The sequence below is a fragment of the Nerophis lumbriciformis genome, linkage group LG13 (assembly GCF_033978685.3).
Source record: "Nerophis lumbriciformis linkage group LG13, RoL_Nlum_v2.1, whole genome shotgun sequence".
Classification (NCBI taxonomy): Eukaryota; Metazoa; Chordata; class Actinopteri; order Syngnathiformes; family Syngnathidae; genus Nerophis; species Nerophis lumbriciformis.
Genome location: NC_084560.2, coordinates 46,760,421 through 46,784,732, shown reverse-complemented (window position 1 = coordinate 46,784,732; position 24,312 = coordinate 46,760,421). Strand labels below are relative to the sequence as shown.

Sequence of the window (24,312 nt, the reverse complement as noted above, 5' to 3'; positions counted from 1 at the left end):
AAGTATCAATTATCTAAACACAGTTTTGTTTGCATATTTTCAGGATGTAGATATCTATAACTATATATATGTATGAAATACTTGACTTGCTTAATTCTAGCTGTCAATATACTCCTCCCCTCTTAACCACGCCCCGCCCCCGACCACGCCCCCCACCTCCCGAAATCGGAGGTCTCAAGGTTGGCAAGTATGAAATATTGTATCTTACAGTTTATACAAATGTTTTTGTAATTTGTTAAGCAGTATGATAAATGTCGCAAAGGTACATTTGGAAGAAAAAAAACTGAAAAACACATTTACAATCATCCTCAGATTGTATAATTTAATTCTATTTGCAGGATTTTTTGTTGCATTTCATGATTTCAGAAGTAATCAGACGTTTATTTTTTTCTCTATGAACGGAATACATCAAATTTATTTACATTTACTCTGTTGGGTTTTCATTTGTCAGTCACAGCCGTTAAGGTAGTGGCTATATTTGCATTTCTATCAGGCTATTTTTTGTTTACCTCCGACTTGTTATTAAAGCCCTTTGTTTTGTATTTACGTTCAGGCGCCTGACAGGGGCACCATTGTTCCGTATTCAGTACGGCGGAAAAGTCCTGTCAGAGATGTTCTACGAGAAGAGATCTTCCTTCAGCTAAATTGTAAACTCCTTTTCAGAAGTAGATAATAATTCAGTAGTTCGTAGTTACACTTTATGTGCTGCGGTAAAGTCAGCAGTTTCAGTCAAAAATGTTTATATTTTAACCAATATTGTCGTGTTTAACTGAATAGCGAAATAACGTGACGACCCGGAAGTGAAGTGCTCTCTTCTCAGTGAGAAGATCTCCTCACCACAAAGCGAACTCTTGACCACCGACACCAAGATGCCAGCAATAGAATATAATTGTGGTGTGTTTTAATTCAACGCATTGATTTTAGGTTTAGAATCATCACTTTTTATTACTGTCTGCTACTTTTGTATTACATGTCTTCGCGGCAACTTAGCAGAGTTAGCCAGCTAGCAGTCGGAGCTAGCTGGCTAACTGGCTATATATGTTGTAACGCACAACAGCACCATAACTTATCTTTGCATTATTTTATTTTTAAGGCACCAGTAATGTTGTGGACATCATTTGCAGGCTGAATCCAGATCTGTTAGCTGAACCAGTGAGTATACCAGACATATCAATGTTTGCAATTGTTGTACCGAAATCTGTCACCCATCGGAATTTGTAACTCCAGGGGGCGAAGAAGAACGCTTGCGTAAATGGCGTAAACCAGTGGTTCTCAAACTTTTTTTGTCATCCCCCACTTTGGACAAGGGGGAGTTTTCAAGCCCCACCTGGCCCCATCGCCCCAACAGAGCGCTAATGCCAAGCTTTAACATTTTCAAATTTATTGAACATCAAGTTGTATACATTCAAACTCAACATAAAATAACATCAAGTTCAATGATAAATAAAATAACTGTGCAGCTGTGGTACAACTTGCATCAAGTTCTATAATAAATAAAATAACTTCCATCAAGTTCAATAATAAATAAAACAAAAGTGTTATAACTTGCATCAAGTTCAATAATAAATCAAAAAAAGTGTTATAACTTGCATCACGTTCAATAATAAATCAAAAAAAGTGTTATAACTTGCATCAAGTTCAATAATAAATCAAATAAAAGTGTTATAACTTGCATCAAGTTCAATAATAAATCAAATAACTTGCATCAAGTTCAATAATAAATCAACAAAAGTGTTATAACTTGCATCAAGTTCAATAATAAATCAAAACAAGTGTTATAACTTGCATCACGTTCAATAATAAATCAAAAAAAGTGTTATAACTTGCATCAAGTTCAATAATAAATCAAATAAGTGTTATAACTTGCATCAAGTTCAATAATAAATCAAATAAAAGTGTTATAACTTGCATCAAGTTCAATAATAAATCAAATAACTTGCATCAAGTTCAATAATAAATCAACAAAAGTGTTATAACTTGCATCAAATTCAATAATAAATAAAACAAAAGTGTTATAACTTGCATCAAGTTCAATAATAAATCAAAAAAAGTGTTATAACTTGCATCAAGTTCAATAATAAATCAAAAAAAGTGTTATAACTTGCATCAAGTTCAATAATAAATCAAATAACTTGCACCAAGTTCAATAATAAATAAAATAAAAGTGCCACTTTGCAATCTTTGCAAAAAAAAGAGGAGCTATGCATTTGGCAAGACAGGGCAAGTGACAGCACTTTGCCCCAGGAGAGCCACCTTGCTTCACTGTGAAACAGCACGGCTGTATGATCAGCTCCCATTTCCTCACACAGTGCAGAGAACAGTCGCGCTTTCAGTGGTCGTGTTTTGATCAAATTTACCGCGCTCACAACATGTTAAAACCTCATTGAGTTCGGGGCTGAGCTGCCTTGACGCGAGTGCTTCCCGGTGAATGACACAGTGTGTCCAATGCGCATTTGGCGCAACCCTCTTTATTAGAGCCTGCAGCTTGTTTCTTGACCCTGCCATGGTCTGTGCACCATCAGAGCAAAAGCCCACGCAGTTTTCCCATTTAAGGTCGTGTTCTTTGAGGAAACTGTCCATTATCTTGAACAGCTCATCAGCAGTGGCTCTATTTTTGATGTATTTGCAAAACAGCAAATCCTCGCACAGTGACTCGCCATTCACAAAGCGGACGTATGCAATGAACAGGCAGTCAGTAGCTTCGTCCACTTGTAAAGCAAAACGACTTTCTTTTCATTTGTCTACGAGTTGTTCCTCAAGATCACTTGCAATGTCGCATATACGTCTCTCCACTGCGTCGTTTGACAGTGGGACAGCTTTTAATTTTGCTGAGCTTGTCTCGTCAAATTTGTTCCGCTTAGCCCCGCCCCCATTAGTTACTGTTGCTATGTCTGTCAAACGTTCGCTCCTCCCTAGAAATTTAAAACCTACAGGAAATATAAGTAATTTACATTTATTTATATAGCAGATTTCACAGACAGAATTACAAAGTGATTTACAGTGTGTATAGAAAATGAAAGCATAGTAAAAAAAAAAATCTAAGAATATTTAAAAAAAAAAGAAAAAAAAAAAAAAGTTAAATTTCCTCCTGTTCCTCGCGCCCCACCTGTCATGTCTCTATTCCCCACCAGTGGGGCGCGCCCCACACTTTGAGAAACGCTGGCGCAAACTATCCTTAATGCTGAAACGTCAGTTGTCAGAATTTCAGCATTAATAAATTACACATATTCTGGAAATCAATGATTTACTTTCATTATAGTATGAGTCCATTGTTATTATTAATGCTGAAATTCTGACAACTGACGTTTCAGCAGGATAGTTTACGCCATTTACGCAAGCGTTCTTCTTCTCCTCCTCTTTGGGCTTGCCGTTTAACCATCAAACAAACATCATGAGAACATCGCCCCCTGGAGCAGGCCCGGCCCTAACCAATCTGGCGCCCTAGGCAAGATTTTAGGTGGCGCCCCCCCACATCGGCAGTGAAGTGTATATACTCACAAGAAACCGAATAGCTTTGTCTTTGACCTTTTTTTTACTTAAAGAAAGCAAATTAACAATCAGAATAGTTAACAAGATAAAAAAAAAAAAAAAGAATAAATAAATGAATGCAAAAAATAAAAAATGAATATATGAAATACAATATTTTTTACATACATATTGCTTAATTAACATTAATGATGTGCACTTTAACAACTAGGCTTACAACTATACCTAACATATAAAGGGGTGGAAAAGTGACTATTACCTGCAGGGCAAACATTAGCTAACCAGAAGGCAATAACAATGTAAACAAAAAACACCTGCTTAAAAGATCTAATACAAATGTCCCTGAGGAATGTAAGGTGGGAGTACTGTAATTACCTAACGTTACATTATTATTTTCCATAACAATTTAGCCCCCTCCACAATATTAACCCGACGTTAAAACAGAACTAGCTGTTTATTGATTAGCAATTGCCGAGTCATGTAACATTAGCTTAATGCTAAAAAGCCAGGTTACTATCACATTCTGTAACAGACAAATAATTTCATGTAGGCTAACGTTACCTACCTGCTACCTCTGTCTTTTCTCGTTTCTCCTCCTCTTCTTTTCTCTTTTTTCTTCCCTGGGCACCTGACAGTTTTGGCCGTTTTGACATCTTGTGTTGATTTTTTGATGTGGTGACGTCCAAAAAGAGTCATGATGCGGGAAGGGAGGGGGCGCACCGTGCGGGGGGAGGAGGGGGGGCGTAATGTTGTAACAAATAATATTTCTATTAAATAGGCTTTACTTTGCATTTTAATTAACGTGAGATTATTTTTTGTATTTAGAAATAATAGTAACAACTTTTTTTTTTTTTTTTCTCCAACATTTGTGGCACTGGCATGGCGCCCCCTGATGGACGGCGCCCTTAGCATTTGCCTATACGGCCTATGCCACGGGCCGGCCCTGCCCCCTGGAGTCACAAATTCCGATAGGTAACAGATTTCGGTACAACACCCAGTGTTTCCCACAGGACAGGCATCTATTTGTGGTGGTGTGGTCGGGGGGGGGGCGGCAGCGGCGATGACCAAGAAGAACGCGGAGTTGGAACATAATTACAACATTCTATGTACATATTTATATACAGATTTGAACAATTAGTGATTCACTGAAATATATTTATTAATTGTGGTTCTTACAAAAAATATATCTTATAAAATATAAAAGCTAAAATGTCTCTTAAAGCTCTGCCCCTTTAATTAGTGAATACTAAATAATTTAACTTTAGCCTACTACTACAACCATATTATTTACCAGCAACATGAAGTGAAACAGAGGCAGAGGTGTCCTGCCACAGTCAGTCAACAACCTCCTCCTGTAGGCCTACCTCCTCTCCAAGTCGAGCCCTTTTCGGCCGTTGAAAATATTTTTCTATACTCATCTGTGTGAAGGAGTGAACATCCAACATTAGAATTTATTACTAGCGAGCAAAACTGCTCTTTGTACAGTGCCGTCTAACCTTAAGCGACAGCAGCTCAACACATGCAGGGTTCAACGTTAAGGTTTTTTCTACTTGCCCGACTTCTCAAATCTACTTGCCCCAATATTTTTTACTTGTCCTGCCTAGGTTTTTTTCTGGCTGTGTAGTGCTCATGGCTTATATCTTACTAAAATTCTTCCCGTTGACTATTTACAACACTACACAGTAATTATTATTATTATTATTATTATCTATAATTACATTTAAATGGCATTGCATACATGTAAAATTAAATGCTATTTCACATTATTTGACCAGTAGCAGTTACACCCATCTGAACAGGTCAGCCACCTGTTTAAAGCCCGATCACAGTTGAAATCTTGAAATGAAGGGCCTTTAATGGCCAAAACATTAACCTGGACAACATTTTAACAGCTGGTTGGCTCAGATTTTATTCTTTTCATTGCATTCACATGCTGCAGTGGACAGTGGACAATTTAGCTTCAGTCCATGTGTGTTTATTGACAACATGGTTATAACCTGGACACGTTAGCTCGTCGGTATTGTAACACGTGACTGTTACTATGTGCGTCTGCCCCGGGCCACGAGTCAAACAGCGGCGGTGTTAATGAAGCAGCGTCAGGCTGCACACCGTCAGTGAAACGCTCGGTGAAATCACGGATTAACGTTAAATATATGACGAGCCGTGAGCGATGCAGCTATAACCTATCTACTAGTGATGGGTTGATGAGGCGTCATGAAGCGTTTCGACACATTGCAAAACTGTATTGATACTGTGTCGATACTGTGTCACTAAATACTGACATCTGCTGGACATTAAAAATCCCTACAGGCAACCTATGGACCGACTCAACTGACACTGATTTTATGACCTAGTACAGTGGTTCTCAAATGGGGGTACGCGTACCCCTGGGGGTACTTGAAGGTATGCCAAGGGGTACGTGAGATTTTTTTTTTTAATATTCTAAAAATAGCAACAATTCAAAAATCCTTTATAAATATATTTATTGAATAATACTTCAACAGAATATGAATGTAAGTTCATAAACTCCGTGAAGCACAAGCTCAGGTTTGTCACTAAAATGTCTGTCAAAAAGAAGTGTGAAAAGAAATGTAACTATGCAATATTCAGTGTTGACAGCTAGATTATTTGTGGACATGTTCCATAAATATTGATGTTAAAGATTTTTTTTTTTGTGAAGAAATGTTTAGAATTAAGTTGATGAATCCAGATGGATCTCTAATACAATCCCCAAAGAGGGCACTTTAAGTTGATTATTACTTCTATGTGTAGAAATCTTTATTTATAATTGAATCACTTGTTTATTTTTCAACAAGTTTTTAGCTATTTTTATATCTTTTTTTCCAAATAGTTCAAGAAAGACCACTACAAATGAGCAACATTTTGCACTGTTATACAATTTAATAAATCAGAAACTGATGACATAGTGCTGTATTTTACTTCTTTATCTTTTTTTTTTCAACCAAAAATGCTTTGCTCTGATTAGGGGGTATTTGAATTAAAAAAAAAAATTCACAGGGGGTACATTGCTGAAAAAAGGTTGAGAACCACTGCCCTAGTATATACAATAATATAAACCAAGTCATTATATTTCATTTAGGATTATTTCATAACTTCATTTAAATAAAAATATATTTTTTGTCTTTTTTAGATACAGTCAATAAATAATGTGAACATGTATCATAACATGGAAATCTAAGAGAACGTGTTGTGAATGAGGATGCTTGTGGACCTGGAAATTATTTTATTTTATTTTTTACACATTTTTATTTAAAAAAAAAAACAGTTTTTCCAACGTATTCAATTTTAGACACTTTCTCTTTTTAGTTATTATTTCTCCGGCTGTAGAAAAGACCCGCTCACAAGGCACAGAGGAGGCGTCAGTGCGACACACTTCGCGTACCGGTCACGTGACCAAAACAGCTCATGATTGGTCACGTGACTTTCTAAAAGCGGTACGCGCACCGACACAGGGTTTCGCTCTATGAGCTCGACGCATGCGTCGATGCATCGGTGTTGCCGGACCCATCACTATATCCATCCTTCTAATGTTTGCCATTAACAGGATGCACCCTATAATAATGTCTAATAATGTGTAATAATGTCTAATAATGTGTAATAATGGTTCATCTTCACAGTGCCAGCACATTCTGAGTTATCTCCAAGGGCAGACCAAAGGAGTTGATTCAGCTGTCATTTTTGACGTGAGTAGTCAGATGTAAATCTGATTGATTGATTGAGACTTTTATTAGTAGATTGCACAGTACAGTACATATTCTGTACAATTGACCACTAAATGGTAACACCCAAATAAGTTTTTCAACTTGGTTAAGTCGGGGTCCATGATTCATGATACAGATATATATACTATCATCATAATACAGTCATCACACAAGATAATCATCAGAGTATATACATTGAATTATTTACATTATTTACAATCCGGGGTGTGGGATTTGGAGGGGGCGGAGGGGTTAGGCATACTTGCCAACCCTCCCGGATTTTCCGGGAGACTCCCGAAATTCAGCGCCTCTCCCGAAAACCTCCCGGGACAAATTTTCTCCCGAAAATCTCCCGAAATTCAGGCGGAGCTGGAGGCCACGCCCCCTAAGTATGTCTTAGGGTTAGGGTTAATTCCTCTTACCTCGTACACTGAACACACTTTCCCCGCATGCTTCCTCTATTCTCCCCCCTTACGGCGTCCCACGCCTCCACCTTGCCGGATTCTGAGAGATGTAGTTTATTTTCAGACCTGTGTTCTGTCGAATTTAGCAGCTTTAAGTTTCAGAACGCCGATTTGGAACTGTCCAACTGCAATCAATACCTTCTTCAATGAGGTTATGTTTACGCCAGGTTTACTTTGTTACTTAGCAACATAAATACGTTTCTAAACGCCGATTTGTGAACTTCCTGGCGCTGTATTTGTGTAAATGCTTACTGTCTGTTAATATACAATGTGATCTACCTCACGCTGTCATTGTCAACAAAATTAATATTCCTGTTTAAACGGTAATTCAATGGAAAACATGTACATGTAGAAGATACAATGAATGCAGTATCATTTAAAATGAGTACTTACTTGTGGAGTAACAATGTTTACATGAGGGAGCTGCTGTTTTCGATGGGTATTTTGTTCAAGGAAAGTAATTGAAACATTGGCATTTGTGCGCATGCTTGGTAGTGGTGGGTTGCCAAAATCGATAGAACACCGGCCAACGCGTAAGTGCCAGAAAAACTACACTCATCATGTCTCCATTGATACCGTCACACATTACGGCATTATTGTGATGATTTTGAAATCTACAATGCTGTTACATCCCTGTTGATCCATATTGTTAATGTATTATTGTGATATGTGCAGGTATTTCAGAGAGCGGGAGTCACACTCGAACACGAATCTCTGCAGAGCATCACCAGATTCCTCTTGTTAACTTTCAGGTATTTACAGTGGCTTTTTACTCTCTTGTTATGGTGTAGGTCAGTGTTTCTTCACCATTGTTGGGCCGTGAGCACACCCAAGAGGGCCGCCAAAAATAATCTGTTTCTCAGCTGGGGTCCGTAAGGGCCACAGTTATACACTTTTAAAAGTTATACACTTTTCCACACTAATGACAATATCAAACAAACAGAAGAAGTCTGGAGCTAAATTCATCGAGAAGTCTCTTAAGCGCAAAACTTATGATTAATGTGGTGAAGCATTATTTTCATTTGCACTTGTATTTTATTGACAGTTTAGTTAAGAAGCATACATTATTATCATTTATTAGGAATTTAGTTTGAGTTTATTGATTTTAGCACTGCGCAATTGTATGTGAACATCCCTTTTTTAGTATTTCGTTTTGTAATCAGCCTGACCTAAACCTTGAGATAATATTAATGCGCTTAAAATGTAATTTTCTGTATATGATAATTAGGGCTGCAACTAACAACTAATTTGATAATCGATTAATCTGTCGATTATTACTTCGATTAATCGATTAATAATCGGATAAAAGAGACAAACTACCAGGCATGTGATTTTTCCGTCTAAAGTCGGAATTCTGTCTTTTTTAATCTCGGGGGGGGGAAAAATTATCTCCCGTTTTTCCGTTTTTTTTCCGACCCTAAATCAAGATTCGAGACGTAGTTCATATTACGCCGTAGTTGATTGGTCGATATGTTCCTTGTGACCAATCAGGACAATAATGGTTACCGGTATTACCGCCATTTTCCATATGTAAACGATGTCGGTTCTCGAGAGAAAGGACGCTTTACGAGTAAAAGAAATTGATAAACATGTCAAACATAAGTTTCGATGGGACTGGATGGAAAGGGAAATCACTGATACTGTTGGGAAGAAGGAACTTACGACTTTGTTCGGTGATTTTATTCGGAAAATCGATCGTCCCGGAAAGGTTTTGTGCACGTGGTGTCATGATAATATTGACTATGGATCACGAGGTTTCAAGGCTTTGGAAGTACATGCGAAACGCCAAAAACATATGAAACAACTTGAAGCAAGGAAAACAAACTTTTCACTAGCTGGTACTTTTGGATGTCAACCGAAAGTGAGCAAACCTTACGGACTTCATCCTTTGTTTACATCGACAACTGCCGTAGACATGGAGAGGAAAGATCCACCCAAACAACCCACTTCAGTTGCAGACAGGGTTGTTAATAATGAGGTAAGCTAAAAAATATTTGCTTGCGAAATACGCGTGTTTGTTTTAAATATTAACCAATTATTGCTTTGCGAAATATAAATGGGTTTTTCTAAAAATAAAAAGCCACGTGAAAATATATTATGAAATTACAGAAATTCAAAGAGTCGCATTATTGATTCCAGTTAACAATTTATTTGAAATAAATTTGCATATAATACAATTTTGTAATATTAAGTTCTTATGTAGTCTCTTGAAACAATATTGTCAGTGGTGTAACAATCTTGAAGGTAAATATTTTCCCACTTGTTTCATGCTATATGTCAGTGTCCTCACATTGTTATTATTTCCTATTTTCAAATATGAGTAAACAATACTAAACATGTTTCATTATTTTCATAAATTTATATCCTATTTTGGCGAAAGGAATGAAATGTTTACATTTGGTATTTTGTTATATTTATAACTAAACTTGTAGGCAATTAGGCATATACATTAAAACTGTGAATTGTTATTAGTGGTTATGTATTTTACAATTAATGCTACTTTCTGATAGCATGTATCATGTAATAGTCTTAACTTTAAAATATATTTTGTATAATACTAAATCTTGGCAAACCTGTTACACCACTGATAATTTTTTAGTTACTAAATACTGTTGGGACTGAACCATATACAGTGATTCATTAGGATAATTGGGTTATGTATGTTCTATTAATGATGTTTTCATGTCTTTAAACACTAAAATGTTTTCTTCTTTGTTAATTTTATCATGTTAAATTGGTGAAAAACCGGGAGCTTCGGGGGGCGTCGCCCCCCTTGTCCCCCCACCAGGGCATCTGGACCTGGCTGGGTGGCCTTCGTCCCCCAGACCCCCGGGAATTTTTTCAGTCTTTTTCATTGTGGTCAAATCACATGCCTGAACTACATTTCTATCCTTTCCAGTATTTTATTGAAAAAAAAACAAACAGCATACTGGCACCATACTTATTTTGATTATTGTTTCTCAGCTGTTTGTAAATGTTGCAGTTTATAAATAAAGGTTTGTAAAAAAAAAGAAAAGAAAAAGTAGCCTCTGCGCATGCACATAGCATAGATCCAACGAATCGATGACTAAATTAATCGCCAACTATTTTTATAATCGATTTTAATCAATTTAATCGATTAGTTGTTGCAGCCCTAATGACAATGTTATCTTGTTAAACTGTAAGTAGGTTAGATATAAGCATTGAATACCATTTAATAATTAGTCCATCCATCCATCCATCTTCTTCCGCTTATCCGAGGTCGGGTCGCCGGGGCAGCAGCTTAAGCAGGGAAGCCCAGACTTCCCTCTCCCCAGCCACTTCGTCCAGCTCCTCCCGGGGGATCCCGAGGCGTTCCCAGGCCAGCCGGGAGACATAGTCTTCCCAGCGTGTCCTGGGTCTTCCCCATGGCCTCCTACCGGTCGGACGTGCCCGAAACACCTTCCTAGGGAGGCGTTCGGGTGGCATCCTGACCAGATGCCCGAACCACCTCATCTGGCTCCTCTCGATGTAGAGGAGCAGCGGCTTTACTTTGAGCTCCCCCCGAATGACAGAGCTTCTCACCCTATCTCTAAGGGAGAGCCCCGCCACTCGGCAGAGGAAACTCATTTCGGCCGCTTGTACCCGTGATCTTGTCCTTTCGGTCATGACCCAAAGCTCATGACCATAGGTGAGGATGGGAACGTAGATCGACCGGTAAATCGAGAGCTTTGCCTTCCGGCTCAGCTCCTTCTTCACCACAACGGATCGATACAGCGTCCGCATTACTGAAGACGCCGCACCGATCCGCCTGTCGATCTCACGATCCACTCTTCCCTCACTCGTGAACAAGACTCTGAGGTACTTGAACTCCTCCACTTGGGGCAAGATCTCCTCCCCAACCCGGAGATGGCACTCCACCCTTTTCCGGGAGAGAACCATGGACTCGGACTTGGAGGTGCTGATTCTCATCCCAGTCGCTTCACACTCGGCTGCGAACCGATCCAGTGAGAGCTGAAGATCTTGGCAGGAGGAAGCCCTCAGGACCACATCATCTGCAAATAGCAGAGACCTAATCCTGCAGCCACCAAACCAGATCCCCTCAACGCCTTGACTGGGCCTAGAAATTCTGTCCATAAAAGTTATGAACAGAATGGGTGACAAAGGGCAGCCTTGGCGGAGTCCAACCCTCACTGGAAACGTGTCCAACTTACTGCCGGCAATGCGGACCAAGCTCTGGCACTGATCATACAGGGAGCGAACCGCCACAATCAGACAGTCCGTTACCCCATACTCTCTGAGCACTCCCCACAGGACTTCCCGGGGTACACAGTCGAATGCCTTCTCCAAGTCCACAAAGCACATGTAGACTGGTTGGGCAAACTCCCATGCACCCTCAAGGACCCTGCCCAGAGTATAGAGCTGGTCCACAGTTCCACGACCAGGACGAAAACCACACTGTTCCTCCTGAATCCGAGGTTCGACTATCCGGCGTAGCCTCCTCTCCAGTACACCTGAATAGACCTTACCGGGAAGGCTAATAATAATTAGTAAGATTACTAATTCAGTGTTAATATTTGAGTGAGTCCCGGGCCCCATTGTTGTGGAAAAGTTGGGTCCCGAGGTCAAAAAGGTTAAGGACCCCTGGTGTAGGTGACATAGGTACAGAAAACATTAAGCCTGGGCAATATGGCCTTAAGACAAAATCTCCCACAAAGAATTGGATTTATGATTATTTTCTCCTACTTTGTAAAGAAACCAATGAAGACAAATGACAGAGATAATTCAAGAACAATTTATGCTTTTATTTGATCAAAAACTAGTAGTTTGAAATGACACTGCATTTTACGGCGGTTCGCTCCCCGCCTCTTGCCATTCCAAATCACTGCCGTTGTGTCCTCGAGCAGGACACTTCACCCTTGCCCCCTGTGCCGCTCACACTGGTGAATAAATGATAGGTGGTGGTCGGAAGGGCCGTAGGCGCAAATACGCTTCCGTCAGTCTACACCAGGGCAGCTGTGGCTACAAATGTAGTTTACCACCCCCGTGTGTGAATGAATGATGGCTTCTCACTTCTCCCTGAGCGCTTTGTGTGTCTCGTTGATAGAAAAGCGCTATATAAATGTAATCCATTATTATTATTATTAATATTACTCTTTATCAAAATTCAAATTGTTGTTCTTTTTAGACCACATATAAATTGTACCTTTTTATGGAATAATTTTCAAAGAACTAAATTAAGAGAATGTGGGAGGCAAAAATTCTGTCTTGAATAAAATACTTCTGCAGACAAAAATGTAGCATTGAATACTACTAAATAAACGGTTATACATCAATCAAGATACCAATAATAGATAAATAGGAATAACAAACTAAAGCAGATCAAAAAAGTGCAAACTTAAAACTTCTGTCTTGAATTAAATACTTGTGCAAACAAAAAGGTAGCATTGCACATTAAATAATATATATATTTTTTTACATTTACATGTTGTGGTTAATAGTATTCTATCTTTTATTTGTCGTTATTTATACTTTCTGAATAATTTATGTGATAATGTTCATCAAAATTAACACTGGTGTTAATTTTCAATCTATCAAGATAAAAAAATTATATCAAAATGAAATTACAGCATGTTATTTATGTAGTTTGCTCATTTTCCTCCACTGGTGCACTAACATCCTGTGGTTTATTTAATTGTTTTTCATATGTAGAGTCATCTACAAAGATACAAAGAATTGCTATTGCGACATCTAGTGGACACATTTAGAACAGCAGTTTCTTACATTCAAACAGTTTGACTCATTTTTATACTTAGCAAACTCATCCCGGGGGCCGGATAAGACCTTTTTAGGCCTGCGGGCTGTACGTTTGACACCTCCGATCTAAACTTAGCTCACCTTCCCTATTAGTGGGTGAACAATCCAACGCTATCACAATGATAGGAAGGGCCAACATCCGAGGATGAAAAATGTAAATGCAAATTTCAGGTCCGCTGGGAAGAGCAAACAGTCTGCAGATGACTTGGTGTCAAGGCTGGAAGAAAGCAGCAACAAATGGTCCAAAGCGTCGCTGCAGGTTTGCCAAGCTAAATGTGCATCATCAAATCAAGCAATCCACAAAGGTAATGTTTCTACTTACCGCAGGTGCTTCACAGCTTATGGAGCCAGCATGGAGAATGGGTGCAGGTCCAGCAGGCCGTGCAGGACATGCTCAGCGTGGGCCAGGTGACCTCAAAGGAAATATGGCGGCCCGGCACGACTGCACGTTCACGTTGTGTTTGTGTCCTGCAGCTGGTGGACATGCAGTGGAAGCTGGGCCTGGCAGTCAGTTCTGACACCTGTCGCTCTCTCAACTCGCCCTTTGTGACCATCCTGTTGAAGATCGCCGAGCCTTCGGGCCAGATCAATCAAAAGGCTTTCGAGATGACCGTACCGCAATTTCAGGCATGCATCATTTATTATTACTAATACTAATACACCACCAGGTAATATTGTTCATTGTAACCTAACACTTTTTTTTTATTATCTTCACAGAACTTTCACAAGCAGATGAAGGAGGTTGCTGCTGTCATGGAGACTGTATGATGATCTCAGTGCTTTATGGATCAAATGACTGTAACTGGCAACATTCCACACTTGTTTACACTATTCAGAGGAGATTCGCCTTGCTTACTACGATGAATACACACCCCTCACATTTCAGCAAGCAAAGGGCAAACCCCTAGAAATGGCTATACATGAGAGTAGTCAGTGTGCAGCTTTACAGACATACTTGCCAACCTTGAGACCTCCGATTTCGGGAGGTGGGGGGCGTGGTCGGGGTGGGGCGGGGGCGGGCTTGGGGGCGGGGCTAAGAGGGGAGGAGTATATTTACAGCTAGAATTCACCAAGTCAAGTATTTCATACATATATATATATATATATATATATATATATATACAGGTAAAAGCCAGTAAATTAGAATATTTTGAAAAACTTGATTTATTTCAGTAATTGCATTCAAAAGGTGTAACTTGTACATTATATTTATTCATTGCACACAGACTGATGCATTCAAATGTTTATTTCATTTAATTTTGATGATTTGAAGTGGCAACAAATGAAAATCCAAAATTCCGTGTGTCACAAAATTAGAATATTACTTAAGGCTAATACAAAAAAGGGATTTTTAGAAATGTTGGCCAACTGAAAAGTATGAAAATGAAAAATATGAGCATGTACAATACTCAATACTTGGTTGGAGCTCCTTTTGCCTCAATTACTGCGTTAATGCGGCGTGGCATGGAGTCGATGAGTTTCTGGCACTGCTCAGGTGTTATGAGAGCCCAGGTTGCTCTGATAGTGGCCTTCAACTCTTCTGCGTTTTTGGGTCTGGCATTCTGCATCTTCCTTTTCACAATACCCCACAGATTTTCTATGGGGCTAAGGTCAGGGGAGTTGGCGGGCCAATTTAGAAGAGAAATACCATGGTCCGTAAACCAGGCACGGGTAGATTTTGCGCTGTGTGCAGGCGCCAAGTCCTGTTGGAACTTGAAATCTCCATCTCCATAGAGCAGGTCAGCAGCAGGAAGCATGAAGTGCTCTAAAACTTGCTGGTAGACGGCTGCGTTGACCCTGGATCTCAGGAAACAGAGTGGACCGACACCAGCAGATGACATGGCACCCCAAACCATCACCCAACCATGCAAATTTTGCATTTCCCTTGGAAATCGAGGTCCCAGAGTCTGGAGGAAGACAGGAGAGGCACAGGATCCACGTTGCCTGAAGTCTAGTGTAAAGTTTCCACCATCAGTGATGGTTTGGGGTGCCATGTCATCTGCTGGTGTTGGTCCACTCTGTTTCCTGAGATCCAGGGTCAACGCAGCAAGTTTTAGAGCACTTCATGCTTCCTGCTGCTGACCTGCTCTATGGAGATGGAGATTTCAAGTTCCAACAGGACTTGGCGCCTGCACACAGCGCAAAATCTACCCGTGCCTGGTTTACGGACCATGGTATTTCTGTTCTAAATTGGCCCGCCAACTCCCCTGACCTTAGCCCCATAGAAAATCTGTGGGGTATTGTGAAAAGGAAGATGCAGAATGCCAGACCCAAAAACGCAGAAGAGTTCAAGGCCACTATCAGAGCAACCTGGGCTCTCATAACACCTGAGCAGTGCCAGAAACTCATCGACTCCATGCCACGCCGCATTAACGCAGTAATTGAGGCAAAAGGAGCTCCAACCAAGTATTGAGTATTGTACATGCTCATATTTTTCATTTTCATACTTTTCAGTTGGCCAACATTTCTAAAAATCCCTTTTTCGTATTAGCCTTAAGTAATATTCTAATTTTGTGACACACGGAATTTTGGATTTTCATTTGTTGCCACTTCAAATCATCAAAATTAAATGAAATAAACATTTGAATGCATCAGTCTGTGTGCAATGAATAAATATAATGTACAAGTTACACCTTTTGAATGCAATTACTGAAATAAATCAAGTTTTTCAAAATATTCTAATTTACTGGCTTTTACCTGTACTAGTACACTGACTACTCTTAAATACATGTCTTTCTATAGTATTGCCCCTTGAGATCACATGCATGATCTGATATTGACTATTTGTGACTAAAATATCAATATATTTATATGTGCTTTGCTTAAAATCTGCCTTCCTTGGTTAAAAAACAACAACTCCTTGGACGATAAGATTAAGGAGGAGGAGCACAGGCGGTTGGCTTGACTCGACCCGACTGATAAGGTTGCATGTGGAGCAGCTGCTATTTTAGGGAACCTGGTTGGATTCGTGGCATCTGCCCCCATGGTACGGGCCGCCCCCCCCTTCCAAAACTCCCCTCCCCCTGAAAAGTGCTTGACATTATTGGGACTACAGTATGTGATTCATGATGCTGCTGTTTGTACGGCCAAGTTGGGAGATTCCTTAGAAAGGTGCCCTGTGGGACGCCCCTGCCTGGATGGTGGCAGTGTGTGTGTGTGTGTGTGTGTGTGTGTGTGTGTGTGTGTGTGTGTGTGTGTGTGTGTGTTCCAACTGACAGACACTTGCTACTACAGTGGAAAGTCTTTTCCACTTAACCTCGACTGCCTGTCAACTGGTGATGGGTGGACCGATACCAGAATGTTGATTCCCTGATACCAAAGTATGGTTGATATTTTTTACCTGCTTGGGGACATGTGTGTTTCAGACAATATTCACCAGATGTCTATTCTCTTGAGAATTTCAAAATGGCGAGAGTTATGCCCTACTTTTCCTTCTGCTGCTTATTGAACGTATCAATTTTGGCTTAAAATGTCTGGTGAACGTCAAACAAAAGCAAATTGTATTAATAAGCATAGCACATTATTATGAGTTACAAAACCAGTAAAGTTGGCATGTTGTGTAAATCATAAATAAAAAGAGAATACAACAAATCCTTTTCAACTTATATTCAATTGAATAGACTGCAAAGACAACATATTTCATGTTCACACTGAGAAATAATCATTAACTTAGAATTTAATGTCAGCAACACATTGCAAAAAATGTTGTCACGGACATTTTTACTACTGTGTTACATGGCCTTTCCTTTTAACAACACTCAGTAAACGTTTGGGAACTGAGGAGACACATTTTTGAAGCTTTTCAGGTGCAATTCTTTCCCATTCTTGCCTGATCTTGGTCTCCATTGTGGTATTTTAGGCTTCATAATGCGCCACACATTTCCAATGGGAGACAGGTCTGGACTACAGGCAGGCCAGTCTAGTACCCACACTCTTTTACTATGAAGCCACGCTGTTGTAACACCTGGCTTGGCATTGTCTTGCTGGAATAAGCAGGGGCGTCCATAAAGTTAAAGTTAAAGTAGCAATGATTGTCACACACACACTAGGTGTGGCGAAATTATTCTCTGCATTTGACCCATCACCCTTGATCACCCCCTGGGAGGTGAGGGGAGCAGTGGGCAGCAGCGGTGGCCGCGCCCGGGAATCATTTTGGTGATTTAACCCCCAATTCCAACCCTTGATGCTGAGTGCCAAGCAGGGAGGTAATGGGTCCCATTTTTATAGTCTTTGGTATGACTCGGCCGGGGTTTGAACTCACAACCTACCGATCTCAGGGCGGACACTCTAACCACTAGGCCACTGAGTAGGTGGTAACGTTGCTTGGATGGCAACATATTGTTGGAATAATTGTTTGTAAGTTATCACAAAAGAAACATGGTATTGTGGGTGCTGTCTTTGGAGGCCTAACGGGAGGAGGAGGGCTCGTGAGGCGCCACTGTGATTTCAGCACGGACAGATGGCAGGATGTGCTCAACTCCCGGAGGAACTCTCTTTGAAGTGTTAAACGAACTCTCTTTGAAGTAATTCACAAACTCTCTTCCAACTATTTGGTCAACGCTATTTACGACCCGCTGCCCTCTTGAAGTTGCTGTGGACAGGAGACGGGAGGGGTTGTCCATTGTCCTCCAACACCTGCCCCAGCTGGATCCAGGAAGAGCCCAAGCCCGAGAAGTCCTCTTCTTGGACTTCAAGGCGACCGAAAACAATGACTGTTTTACATACTCCCAATTCCTGCTGTGACATATGTTGGTGCGTGAACATGGAACATCTGAATTAAAAGAGGAGACGAAGACCTTCTTCGTCAGAGCGTGCTAAGACACTGTAAGAGGTTACAGGTTGACGCCGTCTCTCCTCAATTGAGTCTAAATTGAATTCTGTCTCTGTTTGATTCCTTGCCTTTTTGTCTTGTTTAATAGATGTCCTGTGTTTGAACGTGACACATATGTTGCTCCAAAAGCTGTATGTACCTTTCAGCATTAATGGTGCCTTCACAGATGTGTAAGTTACCCATGTCTTGGGCACTAATACACCCCCATACCATCACACATGCTGCCTTTTACACTTTGCGCCTATAACAATCCGGATGGTTCTTTTCCTCTTTGTTCCGGCGGACACGACGTCCACAGTTTCCAAAAACAAATTGAAATGTGGACTCGTCAGACCATAGAACACTTTTCCACTTTGCATGAGTCCATCTTAGATGAGCTCGGGCCCAGAGAAACCGACGGTGTTTCTGGGTGTTGTTGATAAATGGCTTTGGCTTTGCATAGGAGAGTTTTAACTTGCACTTACAGATGTAGCGACCAACTGTAGTTACTGACAGTGGTTTTCTGAAGTTTCCTTAGCCCATGTGGTGATATCCTTTACACACTGATGTCGCTTTTTGATGCAGTACCGCCTGAGGGTCTCGAAGGTCACGGGCTTAGCTGCTTACGTGCAGTGATTTCTCCAGATTCTCTGAACCCTTTGATGATATTACGGAGCGTAGATGGTGAAATCCCTAAATTCCTTGCAATAGCTTGGTTGAGAAATGTTGTTCTTAAACTGTTGGACAATTTGCTCACGCATTTGTTGACGCATTTGTTGACACCCAATACGGACTCGTCAGACCACAGAACACTTTTCCACTTTGCATCAGTCCATCTTAGATGAGCTCGGGCCCAGCAAAGCCGTCAGCGTTTCTGGGTGTTGTTGATAAATGCCTTTCGCTTTGCATAGTAGAGTTTTAACTTGCAGTTACAGATGTAGCGAAAAACTGTAGTTACTGACAGTGGGTTTCTGAAGTCTTCCTAAGCCTATGTGGTAATATCCTTTACACACTGATGTCGCTTTTTGATGCAGTACCGCCTGAGGGACCCATGGTCCGTAATATCATGGCTTACGTGCAGTGATTTCTCCAGATTCTCTGAACCCTTTGATGATATTACAGAGCGTAGATGGTGAAATCCCTAAATTCCTTGCAATAGCTGCTTGAGAAATGTTGTTCTTAAACAATTTGCTCAGGCATTTGTTGACAAAGTGGTGACCCTCCCCCCGTCCTTGTTTGTGAATGACTGAGCATTTCATGGAATCTACTTTTATACCCAATCATGGCACCCACCTGTTCCCAATTAGCCTGTTCACCTGTGGGATGTTCCAAATAAGTCTCTGATGAGCATTCCTCAACTTTCTCAGTCTTTTTTGCCACTTGTGCCAGCTTTTTTGAAACATGTTGCAGGCATCAAATTCCAAATGAGCTAAAATTTGAGAAAAAACAACAACGTTTTCCAGTTTGAACATGAAATATCTTGTCTTTGCAGTCTGTTCAATTGAATATAAGTTGAAAAGGATTAGGGCTGTGAATATTTGGGCACCACACAATTCGATTCTTGGGGGATACGAGTCGACTCAGAATCGATTCTCGATTCAAAATCAACCCTTTTTTAATAACATCGAATGCCAGTTCTATAAATAACTCCATTCCTCCATAAAAGAAACAGCGCTGGTGGATGTCTACGTTATTTAAGAGAAAACTGGTTTTGTTGGATACAATTCTACTCAAACATTTTAGTAAAGTAGATTTTGGGAGAAAAAATGATTCTTTTTAATCGATTTAAGAAAATGATGTACCAAAACCAACCAATCGCAGTCCTAATGTTTCACGTCACGTGATGCAAGAAGAACCTCAAAAGAACTGCTCACCATCAAATCCTCCACACGACACCTCTGCTCCGGACAGGCTAACCTCCGAGGACAAAGCTACAAACAATGGGAGACCGGGCTTTCTGTTCCGCCGCTCCCAGTCTGTGGAACGCTCTCCCTGACCACCTGAGGGCACCACAGACTGTGGATGCTTTTAAAAAAGGCTTAAAAAGCCTTTTTTTTAAAAAGATATATGCTTACTAGTTATAGCTATTTGGCTGTTCTAGTTTTTATTTTGTTTTATTTTTTATTATCTTTTTATTTTTTAATACACTGTATCACTTTGAGATTGTTTACTCAATGTAAAGTGTTTTTTTTTTTTTACAAATAAAATCTATTATTATTATTATGATGGTAAAACCATGTGAAAATATTCAGCAAAATATATTTTTTAATTTTTTAATTTTTTTTAACCTCCTCCAACCTTCAAGGACAAAGCTACAAACAATGGGAGACCGGGCTTTCTGTTCCGCCGCTCCAAGTCTGTGGAACGCTCTCCCTGACCACCTGAGGGCACCACAGACTGTGAATGCTTTTAAAAAAGGCTTAAAAACCCTCCTTTTAAAATTTTTTTTTTAGATATACAGTATGCATACTAGTTATAGCTATTTGGCTGTTCTAGTTTTTATTTTGTTTTATTTTTTATTATCTTTTTATTTTTTTAATATACTGTATCACTTTGAGATTGTTTACTCAATGTAAAATGTTTTTTTTTTTTTTACAAATAAAATCTATTATTATTATTATGATGGTAAAACCATGTGAAAATATTCAGCAAAATATATTTTTTAATTTTTTTATTTTTTTTAACCTCCTCCAACCTTCAAGGACAAAGCTACAAACAATGGGAGACCGGGCTTTCTGTTCCGCCGCTCCAAGTCTGTGGAACGCTCTCCCTGACCACCTGAGGGCACCACAGACTGTGGATGCTTTTAAAAAAGGCTTAAAAACCATTCCTTTTTAAAAAACATTTTTTAGATATACAGTATGCATACTAGTTATAGCTATATGGCTGTTCTAGTTTTTATTTTGTTTTATTTTTTATAATCTTTTTATTTTTTAATACACTGTATCACTTTGAGATTGTTTACTCAATGTAAAGTGTTTTTTTTTTTTTTTTACAAATAAAATCTATTATTATTATTATGATGGTAAAACCATGTGAAAATATTCAGCAAAATATATTTTTTAATTTTTTATTTTTTTTTAACCTCCTCCAACCTTCAAGGACAAAGCTATAAACAATGGGAGACCGGGCTTTCTGTTCCGCCGCTCCAAGTCTGTGGAACGCTCTCCCTGACCACCTGAGGGCACCACAGACTGTGGATGCTTTTAAAAAAGTCTTAAAAACCCTCCTTTTTAAAAACATTTTTTAGATATACAGTATGCATACTAGTTATAGCTATTTGGCTGTTCTAGTTTTTATTTGTTTTATTTTTTATTATCTTTTTATTTTTTAATACACTGTATCACTTTGAGATTGTTTACTCAATGTAAAGTGTTTTTTTTTTTTTTACAAATAAAATCTATTATTATTATTATGATGGTAAAACCATGTGAAAATATTCAGCAAAATATATTTTTTTATTTTTTTTATTTTTTTTTAACCTCCTCCAACCTTCAAGGACAAAGCTACAAACAATGGGAGACCGGGCTTTCTGTTCCGCCGCTCCAAGTCTGTGGAACGCTCTCCCTGACCACCTGAGGGCACCACAGACTGTGGATGCTTTTAAAAAAGGCTTAAAAACCCTCCTTTTTAAAAACATTTTTTAGATATACAGTATGCATACTAGTTATAGCTATTTGGCTGTTCTAGTTTTTATTTTGTTTTATTTTTTATTATCTTTTTATTTTTTAATACACTGTATCACTTTGAGATTGTTTACTCAATGTAAAGTGTTTTTTTTTTTACAAATAAAATCTATTATTATTATTATGATGGTAAAACCATGTGAAAATATTCAGCAAAATATATATATATATATATATATATATTTTTTTTTAAACCTCCTCCAACCTTCAAGGACAAAGCTACAAACAATGGGAGACCGGGCTTTCTGTTCCGCCGCTCCAAGTCTGTGGAACGCTCTCCCTGACCACCTGAGGGCACCACAGACTGTGGATGCTTTTAAAAAAGGCTTAAAAACCATTCCTTTTTAAAAACATTTTTTAGATATACAGTATGCATACTAGTTATAGCTATTTGGCTGTTCTAGTTTTTATTTTGTTTTATTTTTTATTATCTTTTTATTTTTTAATACACTGTATCACCTGAGGGCACCACAGACTGTGAATGCTTTTAAAAAAGGCTTAAAAATCCTCCTTTTTAAAAAAGCCTTTTTTTTATATATATATGCATACTAGTAATAGCTATTTGGCTGTTATAGTTTTTATTTTGTTTTATTTTTTATTATCTTTTTATTTTTATTTTTTTAATACACTGTAGCACTTTGAGATTGTTTACTCAATGTAAAGTGTTTTTTTTTTTTACAAATAAAATCTATTATTATTATTATGATGGTAAAACCATGTGAAAATATTCAGCAAAATATATTGTTTATTTTTTTTTTTTTTTTTTAATTAGACATACACAGGGGCGCTAGAGATTTTGGGCCCCATGAAAAGAATCTTTACAGGGCCCCCAACACAGTGTCATTATTTTTTTCTGTATTATAATTTCATCATCATTAGGGGCCTCCGTGGGCCCCCCTCCATCATGGGCCCCTAGAATGCGTCTCCTTTACCCCCCTTTTTCGGCACCCCTGGACATACATTGTGAGGCGATGGAGGAGGTGGACCGGTATCCAATTTACGGTTCCCTTTTGTTTGTTTTTTTTATTTACAGGGCAGAAACACTCCAAACACAGAATTGATCCATAACCAAAAACAGAGAAATGTCAAAAACACATGCATGAGAGAAATGCTGCAATACATAAATACATGATATCATAACAACAAGTTGCTAAAAGTAAACTATGAGCATGTATTTAGGCCTAAAATGTTTAATTATGTTGTTTTATTAGTCAGCCGGTATTAGTAATGTGTTCTTTTTAACCCCCTAAATCGTCGCTTTAACAAAAGTATCGGCTTTCTTGGCGCGGTATCGGTAAAGGAATACGGGGTATCACCATCACTCGCTGTCACGTTTCTCCGCAGGCCCCGCCCTCTCGGACCAGCACATGTGCTGGGCGTGGCCTATGGGCGTGGCCTATGAGAGCGAGACGGAGAAGGCGCGTGGGGGGACTCCGCCTCCCTCCTTCAGAGAAGACACCAGCGTGGAAGCAGAAGAAGGAAGGAAGGAAGGCGACACTAAACCTTCAATAGTTCGCCTTTTTTTTAATAATTAAAATGGGAATGTTACCAATGGCGACTTTGTTCGTGCGGGCCCGGAAGTAGGACTTGTGAAGATGCGCCCCGGCGGCAGTAAAGCGGCCCACGGCAGTGAGTGTTTACATGGTGGCGTGTAGTCCAGGACACGGAACACACTTTGCTTTTAGTGCTAAACAAGCCGACTTGGGAGTGGCAGGAACATTCTTTCAACTAGTTTGTTATTTGTAAGCGGAGTCCCACATGGAGCCCCCCCAGCGCTACGCCCTCACCTACATCGGCTGGTCGACGCTGGGTCGCCGCACCACGCTGCCCATGCTCCCGTGGCTGGTGGCGGAGATCCGGCGGAGGAGCGAGAGGGGCGACTGCGGCCCCGCCATGCAGCCCCGGGAGGTGCAGCTGCTGCTCCACAGCCCCTTGCTCCGCTGCGTGCCCTGCTCCTCCTCCTCCTCCTCCTCGTCATCCTCCAACAACTACTCGGTGTTCATCTTCGAGCACAAGGCGCAGCACATCTCCCGCTTCCTGCACAACAGCAACGACCTCACCTACTTCGCCTACCTGCTGAGGGCCCACCCCGACAACCCCGAGGCCGAGATGTCCTGTCACGTGTTCAAGGCCGGAGACCCAAACCTGGTAAAAAAAACAACTAAACACACACAACCATTGCACTCAAAACCTAAATATGTCTCCAATGTTGCCCACCGCATCACAGCAAATCACAGCAAAGCCCTTTGAACCCATGAAAGTACGCCCCCTAGTGGCTGTGAACATCATAACAGAGGACTTCAGAGTCCTTTTTAAAAAGGTCCTTTTTAAAATTTTTTTATAAAATAAGATAAATAAATTAATAACAT

The 24,312-nt window shown here is 39.8% G+C and overlaps 2 protein-coding genes across 5 annotated transcripts in view; both read left to right on the top strand.

The window, feature by feature from the left end:
• The first annotated feature begins 797 nt into the window (after positions 1-797).
• commd6 (COMM domain containing 6) lies at positions 798-14,433 on the top strand. 2 transcript variants are annotated; one of them, XM_061971874.2, is made up of 8 exons: positions 798-894; positions 1,094-1,152; positions 7,125-7,190; positions 8,348-8,424; positions 13,619-13,706; positions 13,775-13,855; positions 13,922-14,074; positions 14,165-14,433. In XM_061971874.2, the coding sequence occupies exons 1-8, from the start codon at positions 870-872 to the stop codon at positions 14,213-14,215; spliced, it is 600 nt and encodes a 199-aa protein (XP_061827858.2). In that variant the 5' UTR covers positions 798-869; the 3' UTR covers positions 14,216-14,433. The 2 variants fall into 2 exon arrangements, with proteins under 2 accessions (XP_061827858.2, XP_072770475.1); XM_072914374.1 differs by lacking the exons at positions 798-894; positions 1,094-1,152 and having other exon boundaries at positions 13,786-13,855.
• An 8,972-nt stretch (positions 14,434-23,405) lies between these two features.
• Positions 23,406-24,312, top strand: part of tbc1d4 (TBC1 domain family, member 4) — a 110,853-nt gene continuing 109,946 nt past the window's right edge. For all 3 annotated transcript variants that reach the window (XM_061970724.2, XM_061970725.2, XM_061970723.2), the window contains exon 1: positions 23,406-24,091. In XM_061970724.2, the coding sequence (XP_061826708.2) occupies positions 23,702-24,091 (390 nt within the window). In that variant the 5' untranslated portion in view covers positions 23,406-23,701. The remainder of the gene's footprint in view (positions 24,092-24,312) is intronic.